General features: G+C 46.1%; 1 protein-coding gene across 7 annotated transcripts in view; it reads left to right on the plus strand.

The window, feature by feature from the left end:
• Window positions 1-7,946: 7,946 nt before the first annotated feature.
• Tent4b (terminal nucleotidyltransferase 4B) overlaps window positions 7,947-17,943 on the plus strand; it is a 62,021-nt gene continuing 52,024 nt past the window's right edge. For 2 of the 7 annotated variants that reach the window (XM_031340762.1, XM_031340763.1), the window contains exon 1: window positions 8,599-9,289. In XM_031340762.1, the coding sequence (XP_031196622.1) occupies window positions 8,691-9,289 (599 nt within the window). In that variant the 5' untranslated portion in view covers window positions 8,599-8,690. Of the gene's footprint in view, window positions 8,111-8,591; window positions 9,290-17,943 lie in introns of those variants that run through there. The other 5 variants (XM_031340761.1, XM_031340765.1, XM_031340766.1 and 2 more) reach the window with 5 other exon arrangements.

A 17,943-nucleotide genomic window follows, 5' to 3' on the forward strand; every position in this document is an offset into this window, starting at 1 on the left:
TTTTTTTTTTTAAGCTTGCTCCATCTGGGTCTCATTTTGGTCCATGTTTGAGCCACCCAAGCAAATTGCAACACTGAAGGCAGAATGGGGTTGGAGGGTGTGCATTGGTGGCAGAGAACTTTTCTAGCAATTGTAAGGTTCTGGATCCGATCTCTAATACATCTGTACATACACTCATGCACACCTTTACAAAGAAAGAGGAAGAGGAAGAAGAAAGAAAGGGAATGAAAGACAGCAGAATCCCTATGTAGTGAGCTATGTCAGTCCATTCCACTTTGCGTACCTTCTGGCTTAACATTCTCAGTATCTTGTCGCACACGTTCCATTTCTGCCTATGTACAGCTTATTAGTAAGCTTAAGCATTTGTTATTGGTTGGTTGGTTGGTTTTGTTTTTCCTTTTTTTTTGTTTTTGTTTTTGTTTTTGTTTTCAAGACAGGGTTTCTCTGTGTAGTCCTGGCTGTCCTGGAGCTCACTCTGTAGACCAGGTTGGCCTCGAACTCAGAAATCCGCCTGCCTCTGCCTCCCAAGTGCTGGGATTAAAGGCATGCACCACCACCGCCCAGCCTTTTTTTTTTTTTTTTTTTTTTTTAATTGGCACACCTCTTCATGGTTCATACTTCACCTTTAAGTGGCCTGCCGGAGTTTCAGTCTAGTTAAAGGCCTAGAAGCAAAGAGGGAAAGTGAATTTGGTCCTGAGGAGGATGAACAGGATTCTGCACAGGATCTGACTCAAGGGAGGCCATTCCAGGGGTGTCTCAAGCAATTCTCAGTCACTTGCCTGAGCTGGGGCTGATGAAGTGAGTGGACAGACCACTAGGGTTGGAGGACTAATTCTCTTTTGAATGGAAAGGCCTCTGGTGAAGAAGACTCGTCAGGGTATAGGGCTCAATGTACCTGCTCTAGATGCTCCCACACAAATGCATTCTAAATGACTGCATTTTGTCCTTTCCCCAATTGGTGACCTTACTTTAGCAGTAGATACACTTGGAGGCTGGGAATTCAGTTTGCCTCAGAAGCCAGCCAGTCTCAGGATTTTCTTTTTCCTTTTTTTTTTTTTTTTTTTTTTTTTTTTTTTTTTTTTTTTTTTTTTTTTTTTTTTTTGGCTTTTCATGACAGGGTTTCTCTGTATAGCCCTGGCTGTCCTGGAACTCACTCTGTAGACCAGGCTGGCCTCAGCCTGCCTCTGCCTCCCAAGTGCTGGGACTAAAGGCGTGTGCCACCACTGCCCAGCAACATTTTTTTTAAAGATTTATTTTATGTATGTGAGGACACTGTTGCTGTCTTCAGATACCCCAGAAGAAGGCATCAGATCTCTTTACGAATGTCTGTGAGCCACAATGGGGTTGCTAGGAATTGAACTCAGGACCTCTGGAAGAGCAGTCAGTGCTCTTAACCACTGAGCCATCTCTCCAGCCCCATCTTCTTGTCTTAATATTCCCTTCAATCACCGGGCGGTGGTGGCGCATACCTTTAATCCCAGCACTTGGGAGGCAGAGGCAGACATATTTCTGAGTTCGAGGCCAGCATGGTCTACAGAGTGAGTTCCGGGACAGCCAGAGCTATTCAGAGAAACGCTATCTCGAAAAACCAAAAAAAAAAAAAAAAAAAATTCCCTTCAATCTCCCAAGTCAGGACATACAGGTGTGTGTAGCTACCTCCAGCCTTTCTTTTTTTATTTTTTTAAAAGATGTATTTATTATATGTAAGTACACTGTAGCCATCTTCAGAAACCCCAAAAGAGGGGTCAGATCTCATTACAGATGGTTGTGAGCCACCATGTGGTTGCTAGGATTTGAACTTGGAACCTTAGGAAGAGCAGTCAGTGCTCTTAACCTCTGAGCCTTTCTCCAGCCTTTCAAGATGGGCTCTGGACATTTGAACTTCTGTCCTCATGCCTAAACAGCTAGTAGTTTTATCCACTGAACCATCTCCCCAGCTCGCTTCTGAACTTTTGGCAGTACCATATACTCTCGGCTTCATGTTTCCTCTGCTATCTTTTCTCTTCCCTCCCCACCTCTTTGAGAGGGTCTCTTAGTGCCCAGGGTGCATGGGAACATACTATGAAGCTGAGGGTGGTCTTGAACATCCGGGTCTCCTGTGTGCCACGATTGAAGGGATCAGTTTTGGCTCAGGACCTCCAAGACCAACCAAGTTCTCAGCACAAAAGAGATTTATTTGCTCAGACAGAGTGACAAAGGACAGAGAATAAGAGAAAAAGACAGGAGATAGAGGATGAGGAAGGGGAAGGGAACAAGGGGGGTGGGGTGGGTATTTGTCCAAGAGTAAAAGAACTGACTCTGGATAGAGAGGAGATAGCCGTGGCCCATAGTAAATGGTGGTTTCTAAAGGTAAAAGGGGGAGCCCCGTATTAGGATGAGGTGTTTGATTTTGATTGGACAGGCTTAATTAAGTGAGCCAAAAGGGCCTTTTGGTTGCTAGACTTCAACACTGATAGCTGGACTTTGGTAGTCAGCCTCAGGAAAAGTAGCTGTGCAAAAAAGGAATAAATAGATCTGAGGCTTTCCTTTAGATGGTTTTCAGTAAGGCAAAGAGAAAGAGGGAAGGGCAAGGCCTGCCATCCTCGGGGCAGCTAGAGTCCCTCCAAGGATTGCAAGCACGTGCCACCATGGCTTTTTTATGTGTTGTTAAACATTATTGAGCCCAGGGCCTCATGCCTCCTGGGCAAGTGCTTTATCACCCTAGCTCCAGCTCTAGCCCTTCATGTTTTTTTTTTTGTTTGTTTGTTTTTGAGATAGAGTTTCTCTTAACCTTGCCTGTCCTGGAACTCACTCTGTAGACCAGGCTGGCCTCAAACTCACAAAGATCTGCCTGCCTCTGCCTCCTGAGAGCTGAGATTAAAGGCGTGTACCACTGTTTACCTGGCTCTTCATTTTTTTTTAAATTATTTTTATTTTATGTACATTGGTGTTTTACCTATATGTATGTCTCTGCAAGGGCATCATATCTCTTGGAGTTACAGACACTTGTGAGCTGCCATGTAGGTGCTGGAAAATGAACCCAGGTTCTCTGGAAGAGCAGGTCAGTGCTCTTAGCTGCTGAGCCATCTCTCCAGTGCCTAGTTTGTTTGTTTTTAATCTTTATAGCTGGATAACTCCTTGGGCACTCAGAACTCTGTTTACTCCTCGACCAGGGGCTCTTCACCTGTGTTGTGACCATGGGGGTCACTTAAAACCATTGGAAACACAGATGTTTCCATTACAACTCATAACAGTAGCAACATTACAGTTATGAAGTAGCAAAGAAAATAATTTTATGGATGGGGGTCACCACAACACGAGAAACTGTATTACAGGGTCTCAGCATTAGGAAGGCTGAGAAACACTGTATTAGACATAGAGTTATTTTGTTTGTTTGTTTTCCGAGACAGGGTTTCTCTGTATAGTCCTGGCTGTCCAGGAACTCACGCTGTAGACCAACCAGGCTGGCCTCGAACTCAGAACTCCACCTGCCTCTGCCTCCCAAGTGCTGGGATTAAAGGCGTGTGCCACCACCGCCCTGCGACCTAGAGTTGTTAGCATGTTTATATCCAATCAGATTACAAAACCAATTTCATCTGTAACATTGCATCAGTGTGACAAATTTGATTAGAGATTCAGCTTTCAAGAAGGAAAGGTTTACTTTGGCCCAGTTTTAGAGGGGTCGGTTCATTGCTTGTTGGCCAAATGCTTGTGAGCCTATCATGAGGCAGTCCATCATACAGCGGACATATAGCTGAACAAAATTGTTAGATTCCTTGGTGGCTGGGAAATAGAAGGAAGACAGAGACAGAAGGGTCAGAAGCCCATTACAATTTGAGTGCCACATGCCCCGCACAGGCTTATGGGTTTGAACATTTACTAGATCCTCAGCCAGTGATAGTGTTTGAGCAGACTATGAAACCTTTGAGAACTGGACCTAGCTAGTGTGGGTCCTGAGTATAGGTCTCTGGGACCTAGCTAGTGTCGGTCCCTGGTATAGGTCACCAGGACCTAGCTAGTATAGGTGGGTCACTAGGCATAGGCTTTGAGGTTTATGTGGTCTAATTCTAGCCTGCTTATTCTCTGCCTCCTGGTTCAGCTGTGACATGACCACTTGCCTCAGGTTCCCACTAAGTAAGACTGAGCTGCCCCTGTAGCTGCGCCTTTCTCACCATGATGTGCTGGACCTTCTGAAGGCCAGAACCTAAAATATCTCTTCTTCCTTTAATGTGCTTCATTCTGGTGTTTTGTCAACATGAGTACATTGCTGATATCGCCTTTGAGGGCATGTTCCCAGTTACCCAACTTCTTCCAAATAGGCTCTACGTTTAAAGGGTTCTATCATTAATACCAGACATCACTGTGTGTCTCCTGTTCCTCTAGGGCCATCTTAAAGACCAAAGTCTGTGTTGTGTTCCCCAGAAAGGCAGAAATATAATACATATACATTACTATATGTACTATATATTACACATATAAAAACACAATACATATATACATATCATACTTATATATATGTTATATATATTTATGTATGTGTATACACATATTTTTACTGCATTAAAAGGAAATGGTTCATATGCTTAGAATGGTTGAAAAAATGCTATGCTCTTCAGTTTGCACCTTGGTGGTCCAGGCATCGCTGTGAACTGTAGGGCTAATGGCCTCCGTCCCAGTTGAGAGCAGAAGTCTGGTGTTCCAGCAGGAGCAACTAGGCATAGAGAGCGAATCTCTCTTTCCTCACCTTTTTTTTTTTTCTTTTCTATTCAGGCACTTAATCAATGGCTGGTGAGACTGGGTGAGGTCTACTCACACTGGGAGGCCCATCTCACTCACAGTCCTTACCAACCAGAGAGGCATAATTTCATCACATACTGCCACAGATTTAGTCATAATGGCCATTATTACTGACGAGACTGTCATGTGACAGTTTGTATGGGTAGTCTCCCATTTTGCTCACTAGCTTCTCTGTGTCGTGGTGCTTGGCTAATTTTCACTTCTCTACTCCACTTGAACTGTGTGGAACATTAGTGCTGCAATAAGACTATTCACTCAACGTTCTCCCCTACAGGGAGAAGCACACTGAACACAAACAGGATATTGGAGTATGGAGAAAAAGGCCTTGGTTTGTAATGGCTGTATTCTTTTCTTTCCTCATCAATATAATGTAGACTGTTTGGAATAATATAGTCCTCCAAACAGCTGGACTTGTGTCACTAAAGCTGGTGTGTGTGTGTGTGTGTGTGTGTGTCACATGCCACTGCACACGTGTGGATGTCAGAGATCACTCAGGGAGGTGGTTTCTTTCCCTTTACCATGTGGATCCAAGCAGCTTTTATCCATCAACCCATCTTTGCCAGCTCTGCCTTGTGTTTTTTGTTTGTTTTTTTGTTTTTTGGTTTTTTTTTTTTGGTTTTTTTTTTTGAGACAGGGTTTCTCTGTGTAGCCCTGGCTGTCCTGGAACTCACTCTGTAGACCAGACTGGCCTCGAACTCAGAAATCCGCCTGCCTCTGCCTCCCAAGTGCTGGGATTAAAGGCGTGAGCCACCACTGCCCGGCTGCCTTGTGTTTTGAGATAGAGACTCTGACCAGGACCTGGAGCTTGCCCAGAAGCCTAAGTTGGCCTTGCTGTGCTGGGATTACAAGCACAAACCCGCTTATACCTGCTTTGTTGTTGTTGTTGTTTTGAGACAGGGTTTCTCTGTGTAGCTCTGGAAACTCACTCTGTAGACTAGGCTAGCCTTGAACTCAGAGATCCACCTGCCTCTGCCTCCTGAGTGTTAGGATTAAAGGAGTGTGCCTCTACTGCCTGTCTATTCCTGGCTTTGTTTTGTTTTATGGGATTGTTTAAGTCTTCATGCTTACATGGGAAGCACTTTACCAAACAAGCTATCCCTGGGTCGGATGACTTTTAAGGAATCTTTGAGAATATATACTGTAAGCGTCTATGCCACACATTCAATATTTCATTAAATTGCCTTATTATATTGTACACAAATCAGATTTCTACCTCAGGACCTTTGGACTTGCTACTCCATCAAATAAGTCATTCTGTAAATGATCATGGCATAGCCTCTTACCTAAGTCCCTCCTCAGATAACACTCCCTCAGAGCAGCCTTCCCTGATTAGCTCATCAAAGAATAGAATCCCTGTAGCCTGCTTTTTCCCCTTTAGCATTGCCCAGTGTCACTTCTAAGTGTACTTAGATTGTACACTTGCTTCACTCACTGGAATACAAGGGCCATGAAGGCATGGACTTTTTCAGCATTGTTCTTTGCTGTATCCTCAGAACCTGGCACATAATTGCCTCTGACATATTTGTTGAATTAATTGAATTGCAATTTGAGTTTGAATATTTACTTCTCTTTGCCTTCTCAACCAGGCAGTAAATTCACGGAAAGCTGCCAAATGCGCTGGTTGATTAACTTATCTAAGGTCATTTAACTTAGCTCTTCGTGGAGGATAGACATCCTGGGATCTGCTGACAGCCTGGAGGAGTGGCTACATTACAGGCAGGACTGGGCAGACTGGGTAGGGTTGGGCAGCCAGCATTCCTGGTTGTTGCATGAAATCCCTAAGGATGATAGCTCACCCACATTTGATTTTATTAAGTACATTTTTTAAAAAAAATTTATTTATGTACATTGGTGTCTTGCTTGCATGTAAGTCTGTGTGAGTGTCAGATCCCCTGGAACTGGACAGTTGTGAGCTGCTATGTGAGTGCTGGGAATTGAACTTGGGTCCCCTGGAAGAGTAGCTAGTACTCTTACAGGCTTTAAAGGCTGGGCCATCTCCAGCCCCTGTAAAGTACTCTTGTATATTATCTTATTTAGTCATTTTAGCTACACTCTAGTAGTTCTTCACATTTGCTGAGAGAAAAAAATAGCTTAAACACAACAAATAATAACTTTTGTTAAGGTACTATTGTAATAGAAAAAAATTTAAATGTACAAACATTTAAAAAATACCAATGGTAGTGACATATAACATGACATTTGTGTGAAAGTGCAAAATAACTGAATATCTTGTATTTTGACATGCATTGTACAGACTTGGGGAAGAATGGAAACATGCTTAACAATGTCTTCACTACAGTGGCTATTTATAGTAGTTTCTCGCTCGTGCGTGCGCGTGCATGCATATATGTGTATGTATGTGTGTGTGTGTGTGTGTGTGTCTCGGGGAGGGGAGCTTGAGTTTTATCGTATCCCAAATGTTGCTATGTAGCTGAAGATGACCATGAATTTCTGATTCTCCTGCCTGATTTATAAAGTGCTGAGAATCTGGCATCAACCTCTGGGTTTCTCATGTGCTACGCAAGCACTCTAATGAGTTACAATTAGCTCAGCCAGTGGTCACTGTATTCTTTTTTAGCAAGAAAAAACGTAGAGCAATGATTCATTCTGTGACAAACAGATTTTTAATTCTTTGCACAATAAGTAAATAAACAAAACCAACCACAACCCCCCGCCCCCCAAACTTTCCAGGATATTGAACTGGGCACAGGGCCAAAAATCCAAGTGTCAGTCAGGGACTTGGTTCTGGAATTTGCAGCAAGCTAGAAGCATGCGCACAGTAAGTGTTCCATTCTTCTGGATGATTAAAAAGTATTGACAATCACCCCACCCCCACCTCCTTTTTGGGTATTTTTCGCGCCTCAAGAAAGCTACAGAAATGAGCATTCTATGGAAAACAACCACTAACCGCATCAGTAGAGTCATTTTAGGCTTAAAAGCCTTCTTGATATTCTTAGTTATGAAAGTTGAGGGGCTTTGAACCTGTGAGTGCACCTTGGAACGGCCGTGCTGTGTGGCCCTGCAGCCGGGTAGCCTTGCCAAGACTCGCGACCCAGGGGCCGCTGGGACCGCTCCGGAACCGAGGTGCGCGTGCAGCCGCGTGCAGAGCCGGCCCCTGAGCGGAAGCCCGCCCTTCCAGTGCGCGCGCGGCGCGCGGCCGTGAGCCCCGGGGCCGCGCCCGGACCGAGGGCGGAGCCGTCCGTCCGGAGCGGGGTGGGCGGCGCAAACCAGTCACTTTCCGTGGAGTCGGCAGCCGCCTCGTGTGCCTCGGCGGCGCCTGAGCGGCCACGGAGCTGTGCGGCGGCGCGTGCGTCCGAGGTGCCCGAAGGCCCAGGTACGTGCGACCCCAGCTAGAGCTAGCGCGGGACGGTTGACCGGGCGGTTGCGGCCCCGCTGCCCGTAGCCTCCCGCGGCCTCTGTGACGCGCGGTGCGGCCTCGGGGCGCCCGCGGACGGCTGGCAGCCGGGACGGGGCGGGGCGAGCGCGGCGGCGGGGCGGAGCGGAGCGGAACGAGGGGCGGAGCCGGCGGAGGCCCCGCCCCGGGGCCGAGCAGCACGGACGCTACGGAGCAGGCGCGTCCCGCTGCCGCCGCCGCCGCCGCCGCCGCCGCTGCTGCCACCGCTGCCGCCGCCGCCGCCGCTCGCCCTTCTCGGGAGCCGCCGCCGCCATTTGCACGGGAACCCCGGTGACAGGGGCTCGGCGGAGGGGCGGAGGGAGGGGGGAGGGCCTGCGAGCCCCGAGGGCGGGAGCGACGCCGCCGGCGCCGGCCAGGCTCCCTGCGCTACCGCGCCGCCCGTGGCGGAACCCGGGTGGCAGCGGCGGCGGCGGCGGCCGAGGGCGGGCGTGCGCCTGAGGCGGCGGCGGCGGCCCTGCGGGCGGCCGGGAGGGGCGGGGGCAGCGGCCGCCGCCGTTTGATGGATCCGAGGATCGCCTGGTTCCAGCCAGAGCAGCTCGGACCGTCCAATAGTCTGTGGATGCAGATCTGGGAGACGACCCAGGGGCTGAGGAACCTCTACTTCAACCACCACTGTCACAGCAGCGGCGCGAGCAGCGCGAGCGGCGGGAGCGGCAGCGGCCCCGGCAGCCCCGGCGGCACGGCCCCGGCTCCGGCCGGCATGTTCCGCTCGGGGGAGCGCCCACTGGGCGGCCTCGCCGTGCCCGCGGAGCAGCGGGACTTCCTGCCCCTGGAGACGACCAACAACAACAACAATCACCACCAGCCGGCGGCCTGGGCACGGCGGGCAGCGGCGGGCCCCTCGGCGTCGCCGGTCCCATCGGCGCCCTCGTCCCCGCGTCCCGCGGCCGCCCTACCCTCCTCCGAGTCTGCCGACCCGGCCTCGGGCAGCAGCAACAAGAGGAAACGTGACAACAAGGCCAGCACCTACGGACTCAACTACAGCCTGCTGCAGCCCAGTGGAGGGCGCGCGGCCGGGGGCGGCCGGGCGGACGGCGGCGGGGGCGTGTACAGCGGGACCCCGTGGAAGCGACGGAACTACAACCAGGGAGTCGTGGGGTGAGTGCTGGCGTCGTGGCCTGCGCCTTGGAGGGTCGGCACACCCGCACAGCGGGGAGCACGCCCACAGGGAGTGGGGGATGGGGAGCCCCGGTGGGTCCTCCAGAGTATCGGTGGCCATTCCTTCATAGATTGACCAGCCTCGGTGGAGCTTTCTTTGGAATTCCTTTCAGCTATCTCCTTTTCGTAGTCATTTTTACCTTCCGTCTCCTGTCCACACCTTCCCGAAGCATTCTCGGCTTGTCCTTCTACCGGTTCTTTCTATGCTCTATAGAGTTCAGCCTGCCCTCTGATCCCTTCCTGTCCTCCACACCTTGCTCCCCGTCACCACACCCCAAGATGAAGCCCCTTAGCATTGGGCTAGTGAACTTCCTGAGAACGTTTCTGCCTTAGCGTTTTTAGATGGTTAGGACCAGGAGGTGCTCTTCTTGCCAAGAATAGAAACATCCAGAATGCTCTTTCCCCTCCCCCAACCCACGACGAAAATCTTGTCAGCCCTGAAAGACACTGCCTGCTCGTGATCCTTTGGCCCATCTTTTATATTTACTTAAGAAAAAAAAAATCCAGTGTTTGCGATGTCTGTTGTGAGCCGAAAGCACTGAGTGACAGCTAGGCTGAGGTTGTCACTCAGTGAGATGGTGAGCTTTTCTGAGCCCTGACAGAACTTTGCAGGAGTTCATGGTCAGCAGCTTTTCACTGTGAGGTTGTCACTGTGGCAGAGCTAGCAGTGGTTTTCATTTAGGGGTGCTGGTGCTAGTCGTGTGAATGTTGCACCACCAGTGACTTTGTGTTTAAAGTTCAGCTCTTACAAAATGGAATCTTACCTGAGCCCTAGTGAATTATGTACATAAGCCGGGAATGTTTCCAGCCTGGTTTCCCTTTGGGAAGAGCCCCTGTGTTGGCTGGGTTAGGTTACTGAGTCTTTTCTTCTTCTTTCTTTTCCTTTTCCTTTTCCTTTTAATAAACTTATGCTTTTGGACCTTGGTGTGGTGTGTGTGAGAAGTATGGTGTGTGGTTTGTGTAGCTCCCGTATGGAAAACCAGCTTTGAAATTGTTTCTCAGTTATAGGTAGTGAGGCCTCAGCAAATCAGTTAGTAATCTTGTGTGAACTTTGTTAGATTCACCCATTCAGCTCTGCCCTGGTTTTGGCAAGGAGAGATAGTTGTGTGTACCTTTTTGAAGGTTTGGTAAAATGAGTTGGTGGGTCCCATCTGCTGTAGTGGGCTGGTGTCTGCTCAGTACACTACTATGACAACTCCCACCTTTTATGGAGAAATGCAGTCATGTGGTTCAGGAGTGACACTGGGGAATGCCTCATAGCTGCCCTCGTTTCCCAGAGGAGATCCTTCATGGCTCAGTCATTTTTGCTCAGCTTCAAGGGCGCTCTCCATGGTCATCATTTTTATTAAAGATTTGTGGTTCCATCCTGTTAGCCTTTCCGAGGCAAAGCATAAATCTGTAGTTTAGTGACAACTTGATGCTGAGGGTCCTGGTGGTCTGGTCTTCAGGAGTGAGCTCTGTTTAGGTAGTCACTGTCAAATAAACATTATGATAAAATCCAAAGTGCCGCAGGCTGCCCCTTAATCCTGAAAAAGTTCCCACACAGAAGCTTCGGATACTGCATTGCCCTCAGAAGGATCAGGGAGGAATGTTCACTTCCCTGAGGGATTACTGCTTAAAAACTGATTGTAAACTTGTTAAGCAGCTTATCACTCCATCAGACTGTGTTCTTTCCTGAAGAAGACAGCAGCAGTTAGGAGTTGCCTTCCTAGTGTCCGGAGATGCAGGGAATGGTTCCTAAGGTTTGCTAAGAGACTGTGTTTTCAGTGATTCTTTTTTTGATGTACATGGTTCAGTTTCTTAGCTTTTAAGGGAGTTTAGCTATTTTTAAAAATTATTTTTAAAAATTCCATTTACTTATTTTGTGTGTGTGTGTGTGTGTGTGTGTGCATATGTTCACATGCATGTGTGCACGTATGTGCCAAAGTAAGGGAGTTGGAAGTAACAAGACAGCATATTGGGAGTTGGCATTCTTCTCCTGGGTTTTGTAGATTGAACTCAGCTCGCCAGTGATTGATGGCAAACAGCTTTATCTGATGATCCACCTTGCCAGCCTAGTTTTGCTATTTTAAGGACAGGTATTTAAACAGTAGGACTTCTGAGTGTACCTCAGTATGGTGCTATTCATGTTATGACAAAACTTTCCCTGGGGAGACATTAACATACATGTCTACTCTACCTTAGATAGGGAACTCAAAACAGACTGAAGTATGAATACCATAAAAGCCTAAACTTCGTGAAGTGTGACTTTTTGGGGGTTACCTAAAGCAGTATGGGTGAAAGGTTACTTAAAGGAGCCAGGAATGACTCAGAGACACCTGCGTCACCAAAGCCTATCCAGCTCACAAAGCTAGGGACCTGGAGCATATTGCATAGACCACAGGCAGCTAAATAGGTTGACAGAGTCCTTTCTAGGTACCTCAGTTTGTCTAAACCTCTTCCAGGTTTCTGCAGCTTCCAGGTAGCTAGCTGGTCTCAGAGTTGTCTTTGCAGCTGAGCTCTGCTCTTCTGAGTGAGTCTCTCAGCTTTTGTTTGTTTGTTTGTTTGTTTACTTTTGCAGGGAGTGGCCTAGTGAATCTGGTCAGTCTCAAGGACATCTGAAGCTGTTTTGAGTTGTTTACCTCCCTGTTTAAGGAGTTCCTTGTAGAATAAAAATTTTCAGTCTCTGGCGGTGGTGGCTCACGCCTTTAATCCCAGCACTTGGGAGACAGAGGCAGGCAGATTTCTGAGTTCGAGGCCAGCCTGGTCTACAAAGTGAGTTCCAGGACAGCCAAGGCTATACAGAGAAACCCTGTCTTGAAAAACAAAAACAAAAACAAAAAACAAAACAAAAAAAAATTTCAGTCTCAGAGAATACTTAGTACATCACTGTTCTGACATTAAATTTAGTGTGACTCTTACCAGTATTTTCTATGTTCTTGGGATTTAACTGGTACTGTGCTGGTAGATGAACAAATTACCGTTCCTGGATTTTTGAGTAGACTCTCCAGATAGGGATTTGGGACATGGCATTAGAACTCCGTCCTTTGTGTCTTGTGTTTCTTGGGCCAGTGGTTGACTAAAGTCCTAAGACTTTAGAGTTTGAACCTGACTCCTCAAGGTGTCCAAGTTCTTGAGTTTTTTGGTTCTCCCTCAACATGCTTCATGTTCTTGCAAGTGCAAGATTCTGTTTAACCTGCTTTATGTACGTATTCCCTTCTATTCACTAAATGGAAACTCTCAGTAGCCCAGTGGTAGGTACATCACTTGTATGGAACCTTAGGTTTCATCTCTAGTAATACCACAGAGGGGAAAAGGAGGAGGAGGAAAAGGAAGAAGGAAGGAAGGGAGGGAGGAAGGAAACAAGTGTTTGGATTTCATCCTAAAGTCTTTTTTTTTTTTTTAATTAAATTACTCTGGATTTACTTAACTGTCTCTCAGCCTTTGCCCCTCAAAGCCGTAAATCCAAGTCCAGAGAAGGTATTTGTATTGTCTGTTATTTATTTTAGAGATTCAACCCAGGGCCTTGTGTATATTATAAAGACCTCTGACCAATGGGCTGTATCCTTTTTTTACTGTTTGAGGCAGAGTCTCATTAAGTTACCCAGGCTGGCTTGAATGTACTCTGTAGCCTAGGTGGGTTTTGATCCTATGATCTTCCTGACTCAGTCTCCTGAGTGGCAGGGATAACACCTGAGCCACCAGGCCCAGCTTCCTTTTATTTTTTATTCATTTATTTATTTACTTTGACAATTGTTTTCATGTACCCTTTTGCTAGGGCTGACTGTGTTGCGGGATGCTGTCCACCAGCACTTTCTTGTCTGTAGAAATGAGCCCGATGCCCTTTTCTTAGAGGTTTAACGGTATTTGTGGTAGAGAAGGAAGGGTATATAGAGATACAAACTCGGGAACTTAGTGGTTCGGAGCCCTTGCTCCTGACCTGGTGTTGAGAAACTTCTGTGGAAGGTGCCTGATACCTTCCGACCTCCTAAGGATGAGACACTGGGAGGTCTCTGTAGTTTGTCAAGGCTAAATGACTTTTAACAAAAGAGATATCAAAGAGACTCAGGAAATAGCCTCACTTTTGGATATTTGCGTTGCTCTGGGAAGTGGACCTGGGCTCCTATAGTGTGCTAGGGAGTGAAGCTGCACCCCAGGTCCCTGAAAACACAAGTTTAAGGAATCGGTTTTTGAGCTAAGGAGGTAAGAATGTGAGTGGAAGGAAGAGCAGGTTAGAAAGGATCCTGGCTGAGCGGTGGGCTTAGTAACTACAGAGCTTTGAAGGTCAGGGGCTATGCTCTCCTGTAGTGGGGCCACCCATTCTTCATGCTAGTGCTCTCACTGTTCACTGTGTAAGTGCCGGTGGCTTTCTTTAGTGCTGCTGTGTAACTCGTTTCTTTAGCATTATCATGGCATTACTGTTTCTGCTGGGCCGCTGAGCAGCCAGGCAGATGAACACAGGTTGGTAGGAAAGAAGACTTTATCTCTGCCTTTTGTGCTCAGTTTAATTTCTGTGTGTTTGAACATACAGCCTACTGTAATTCTTCAGTGAAGCGAACCCTTCAGCTCTCTAGTTTTACTGATTGGGATACTGAGATGTATTTTCAAGAAGACACCATAATGTGGATTCTGTGCTACCTATAAATTCACAATTGAGAATTGCTGAATTAATTCCAACTGAGTTTCGTTCCTTCCACGACCTCTTGTGAGAGTTTGTGTGGCTGGTGGGTGAGTGGTGTTTCTTTTGGAGTCATTGGTACAAGTAGTCCTTTAAAACTCCTGTTACCGCTCTAGCTGTTGAGAAGCAAAGGGAAGCATTACCCAGAGCATTTTAGAATCTGCCCTGTGCTTACGTGGGAGATGAGTACACCAGAAGGAATAGAGGAAGGAAAAGGATGTGAGACTGGTGAGGGAGAGGTCAGGATCCTAGTGCACTGGGTGGCCCTCATCTTAGCTGCTGTCATGAAACAGCCACCTGTCCTAGTGTCAGGCCCAGGAAGGAATGTTATAGGTGACACTGTACTGGGCAGATGGCTGTCTTCCTTGATGAGTTCTTTCTCAGACAATCTGAGAACTGTAGAAATGAGGTAGGCATGAGAGTAGTGAATAGTAGGCATTCTTTATACCTACTGAAGCTGAGAAAAATCATGGGCACTTCCCACATAGGAGTGGGGTGTTCTTAATGGAATAGTGGACCATGAAAGATGCTGCCACGAACACTAGACTAAATCACGTACACACAGGAGTGGGGTGTACTTAATGGAATAATGGGTCATGAAAGATGCTGCTTCTGAAGACTGTCCGCCCACTTATTAGCACATGTGCGCATTTCTACAGGGCTGACTGCAGAGCTCAGAGCCTGCTAAGAAGTTGAGAGAACAGTAGAATGTTCTTTCGTTTGAAACTATTTGCTAAGGACTCAGCACCTGTGGAACATCAAAAAGGCTTCATGTTTGTTATAGTGTATACATTTGTTACACATAATGACTTTTCTTTTAAACGATTATATATTGAATTTGAAGATGTCTTTGAGCTAGGCTTTTTATTAATCACAATCACTGTTAAATTCTGAGAAATTGCTTGATGATATAAGACTTGTGCACTAAGAACTTTAGGCTTAAAAAGTTGAACATGGGGCCATTTATGGTGTCTATTGCCCAGATATTACACATTAGTATTTAATAACAAAACATAGGAATTCTAGCTTAGGTCCCTCCTGAAATAGTGGTTTGTAATTAGTGCAGAAGCACTTGCTTTCCTGTCAGCTTAGTAAGTAGAAGCGCTCAAGAAAATAGAAACCATTATTACCACATTTCAAAAACTAGCAAAACTGTTGTACTTGTTACCATAATTAACCTCTTCATATGTGGTTGTGTTTCTTTTGAGATAATCGATAGGTTAGTAGGAACTTAAAGAAATTAGAGTGACTGATCATCATGGTCTTATTTGCTTGGTTTCATCATAGTAACATCTCAATTACTAGTTTAATTCAGAACTAGGCAACTAATATTTTCACGATTTGTAACATTTCATATTTTGCCAGTTTGACATGCAAGTGTGTGTTGAGTACAGCTTTGTGACATTTGTAGATTCATGCACACCATCACAGTGAAGACACAGAGTAGGTAAAGTTCATCTTAAATACTCATCATGTTTCCCTCATGTGGAACAACAACAAAAAGATACAGCTATTCTATCAACTGTTGATCTCTTGATGTCCATAGTCAGACACGCCCTTCTCGTCCCTTACCCTTAACAAGCACTAGTCTGTCCTCCATCTCTGTGAATTTGCCCTTTTGAGAATGTGCTGTAAATGGAATCCTGTCTTCTGTAACTTTGGCTGTTTTCCTGTCACTGAAATTTCTTTGCGAGTCACTCAGCTTGTCTTACGCGCCAGTAGTTGTTCTGTTACCCAGTAGTGTTCCATTGTATGGAACACTACTTGAAGCACTAGTTGAAGAATATTCCAGAAAAATGCTTTCCAGTTTTTGACTGTTACAAATAAAGCTGCTATAAACATTTATGTACATATTTTTATGTGAACATAAGGCTTCATTTTGGGGGAATAAATGCCCAAAAGCACCATATGGTAAGTACATGTTTAGTTTGGAGAAGCTGCTAGCCAGTTTTTATACGTTCTTCTTTTGTGTGTACATGTGGTATAATCACATGCATTTGGAGGGCAGAGGTTGACACCACATGTCTTCCTTTTGCTCTCCACCTTATTATTATTATTATTATTATTTTGTTTGTTTGTGTTTCTCTGTATAGCCCTGGCTGTTCTGGAACTCACTCTGTAGACCAGGCTGGCCTCAAACTCAGAAATCCGCCTGCCTCTGCCTCCCAAGTGCTGGGATTAAAGGCGTGTGCCACCACGCCCGGCCTCTCCACCTTATTTTTGAGACAGGATTTCTCTGAACCTGGAGTTCACTGTTTTGGTTAGACTGATTGGCCATTCGGCCCCCAGGATCTACCTGTCTCCATCAGTCTCTGGCATTGGGATTACAGACAGACACTGCCACCATCCACCTTTTCTTCAGGAGTTTCAGATCTAAGCTCAAGTCCTCATGCTTACATACCAATCACTGTACTCACTAGGACATCCTCCTAGACTCCCTCCACTTTCTACACTTGATTTAGGAGGCTGAGAAACAAAACAGCCATTTTCTACAGTGGCTTCATCATGCCAAGTTCTGTATAAGGGGTCCAGAATCACTCGCTCTCCAGCACTTGCCATGGCCAATGTACTGTAGTACAGCTTTTCTAAGAGGTGATACCAGGCAGCTCCTGTGCTATGGTCATACTAGACTTCTTGGAATAATCCTGCCTAGTAAGCCATGTTCTTACCTTCCATCAGTCTTATCTGGGATTGCAGCTCGGTGATAGAACCTTTTTTTTTTCTTAATCCTATATGCACAAAGCCCCTATGTTCCATCCTGGCATTGGAAAAAGTCTGAATTCCCAAGGCTTAGGTTTTTTTGGGGGGAAAGGGGATGTGTTCTTGAAATACTCCTCTTTCTCCCGTCAGTGGTGTCTTACTGTATTTGTCTACCAAATTGGTCTTGTACTGGGGCTGGTGGTCTGTCCATTTCAGATTTCTGACTAGCTAGAGCTTCAGTTGTATGCCACAGTTCTACCCTTAGTGGTTGTGGTTTTTATTTTGTTTTGTAATAAATAAATATAATAGCAAGAGAAAGGAAAAAAATTAAGTAAGTAGAGTCTGTAGCTCACTATGCCTTGAACATTGGCAGTCCTCCTGCCTCAGCATCCTAAATGTTGGAGGACTTGCCAGTGATGGCTACCGTGCCTGCTTGTAGTCATTGAGTAGAATGAAACATCCCAATTGTCCTATAATAACCTCTTAAAAACAGCTTGTTCAAAGCATGATCCAAATATGGTTCTTTCCCTGCTATTTAAATCTTTTAATCTATAGGTTTCTTTGCCATCTGTTTCCCTCTCTATTAAATTTGTTGAAGAAATTAGGTTACTTTTTTTTCTTTGTTTTAGTTGGGATTTTTGGATGTGTTGTGTGTGTGTATTTATGTATTTGGACATGTGTGCCTGTGTGTGCACATGCGGAGCCAGAGAGGACACGTGGTGGTGCCCTCTTCTTTTGCTTTCCATTTAATCCCTTTAAGATAGGCTGTCTCTGTGTTTTTGGTCAGTCTGGCTAGCTGACAAACTCTGGGATCTGTCTGTCTTCTCTCATCAACACAGGGGTTGCAGACATGCATATAGGGTCACATTTGGCTTTCACATGTGTGCTAGGGGTCTGAATTCAGATTCTGAGGGCTAGGCAGTAACTGAGCCATCTCCTCATCTCTCTGTAAACTTCCCTGCTCTCCCTTTCTCTAATCGTGTCTCCATTACATCACTTTACTTTGTCTCTTTGGTTAGATAGTTCCCTTAAATTCATAATTGGAACTAGAGACTGTTCTGATTTTCTTTTCATGAATACTTTACAAATGGATTATACATGCTTTAAAAAGGGAAAAAGATGGAGGGATGGCTCAGTGGTTAAGAGCATTGGTTGCTCTTCTAAAGATCTAGGTACAATTCCCAGCACCCACATTGTAGCTCATAATTGGCTGTAACTCTAGTCCCAGTGGGGATCC

This window comes from Mastomys coucha, unplaced genomic scaffold, assembly GCF_008632895.1.
Source record: "Mastomys coucha isolate ucsf_1 unplaced genomic scaffold, UCSF_Mcou_1 pScaffold22, whole genome shotgun sequence".
In the NCBI taxonomy this organism is placed as follows: Eukaryota; Metazoa; Chordata; class Mammalia; order Rodentia; family Muridae; genus Mastomys; species Mastomys coucha.